At 37.1% G+C, this 1,226-nt stretch overlaps 1 protein-coding gene across 1 annotated transcript; it reads left to right on the forward strand.

Moving 5' to 3' along the window:
* Positions 1-311: 311 nt before the first annotated feature.
* On the forward strand, positions 312-1,205 carry LOC109593365 (uncharacterized; the record flags this gene model as incomplete). Its single annotated transcript, XM_020008471.1, has 2 exons — positions 312-400; positions 459-1,205. Coding segments are annotated over exons 1-2 (766 nt in total), but the record flags the coding sequence as incomplete, so codon positions are not given.
* Between the last annotated feature and the right edge of the window lie 21 nt (positions 1,206-1,226).

The raw sequence follows: 1,226 nt of genomic DNA on the forward strand, positions 1-1,226 counted from the left end.
TTTCCTCTTGACTGGAGATGCCACTGGTCTTTTTCTTTCTTCTCTAGATTGCTCGGCAGTGTTGGCTAATCCTTTGAGCTTCTTGTATCTGTCATATTTTCTGGCTTTCTTTTCCTGTCGCTCTTGCTTCCTCCTTTTCTTTCTGCTCAACATCACACGTGGCCTAACTGTCAATGTGGGTGAGGCCTCAGGCTGTCAGGCCTGCAGCTCAGGCATCTATGGGCATTCAGGTGTAGTTTTACCATCAATACCATAGATTATTATTTTTTATTTATAGTATTCATTGCTGCATGAAAAAGTCACATGCCAACTGCCAATTGAAAATAGGGTGGATCCCATTCCCTGGCTCTGCTGTCTTAGCCTGTCTGTCTTCCTGGCAAGATGGACAGGTCTAATGAAGGTATGTTATTCTATAGATACTTAATCTGGATCTGTGTTAATTTTTATCATAATTTTAGCTGGACTCTCCAAAGCTAGCCCTTTATGCTTAAGTTTATGTACAGTTTTCTATTGTTGTCTCACTTTGTCTTGCATTGCTATCGTCATTTTTTTGGGTATCAGAAATCCAGTTACAGGCCCTACTACTTCTCTTCAAGTTGGAGATATTCTATCTAATAGTTCTGCTCTAATAAAAGCTAATTATTCTGTATCGTCAGCTACATTTTTTATGTTTCCAGAAGGTACTGTATTTGTGACAGCCACAGAACCACCGAAAATTACTGACCATCTTCCTCCTAAACATCTTTCCATCAGTTCAATTCGATACGATTTGAATTACCTTGGACTCGTCACACCAATCTATTTACTTCCTGGATCTATACTTCATTACAATGTATCTATAACATCGAATGAAAGACTTGATTCCTCATATTCAGCTTGTTTATATCTCTTCACAAGTCTTACTCGATTTCAAAATTTCTTGTCATTTGTAGAAAATGATAATTCAAGTAACATGATTTCATATTGTTTTACATCACCAGTTACACCAAGGCAGCCTACTCTAGCATCTCATTCTTTTGACATTGTTGAAGCTTCAAAATATTATGTTGGAGTTGAATTAGTAAGTGGTGTCAATGTTATTATGATGGCTAATGCTTCTGTTGTGCGTGTATATTATGATACAAGAGGACTTTCACCACATTGTAACATGGTTCAATTATGTCACATTGATATATGTGATGAATTACTCTGTAGTCATTCTTCAAGTTCAGCTACTTACATTCTTG

The sequence above is a fragment of the Amphimedon queenslandica genome, unplaced genomic scaffold (genome assembly GCF_000090795.2).
Source record: "Amphimedon queenslandica unplaced genomic scaffold, v1.1 AMPQUscaffold_1858_Cont26137, whole genome shotgun sequence".
NCBI lineage: Eukaryota > Metazoa > Porifera > Demospongiae > Haplosclerida > Niphatidae > Amphimedon > Amphimedon queenslandica.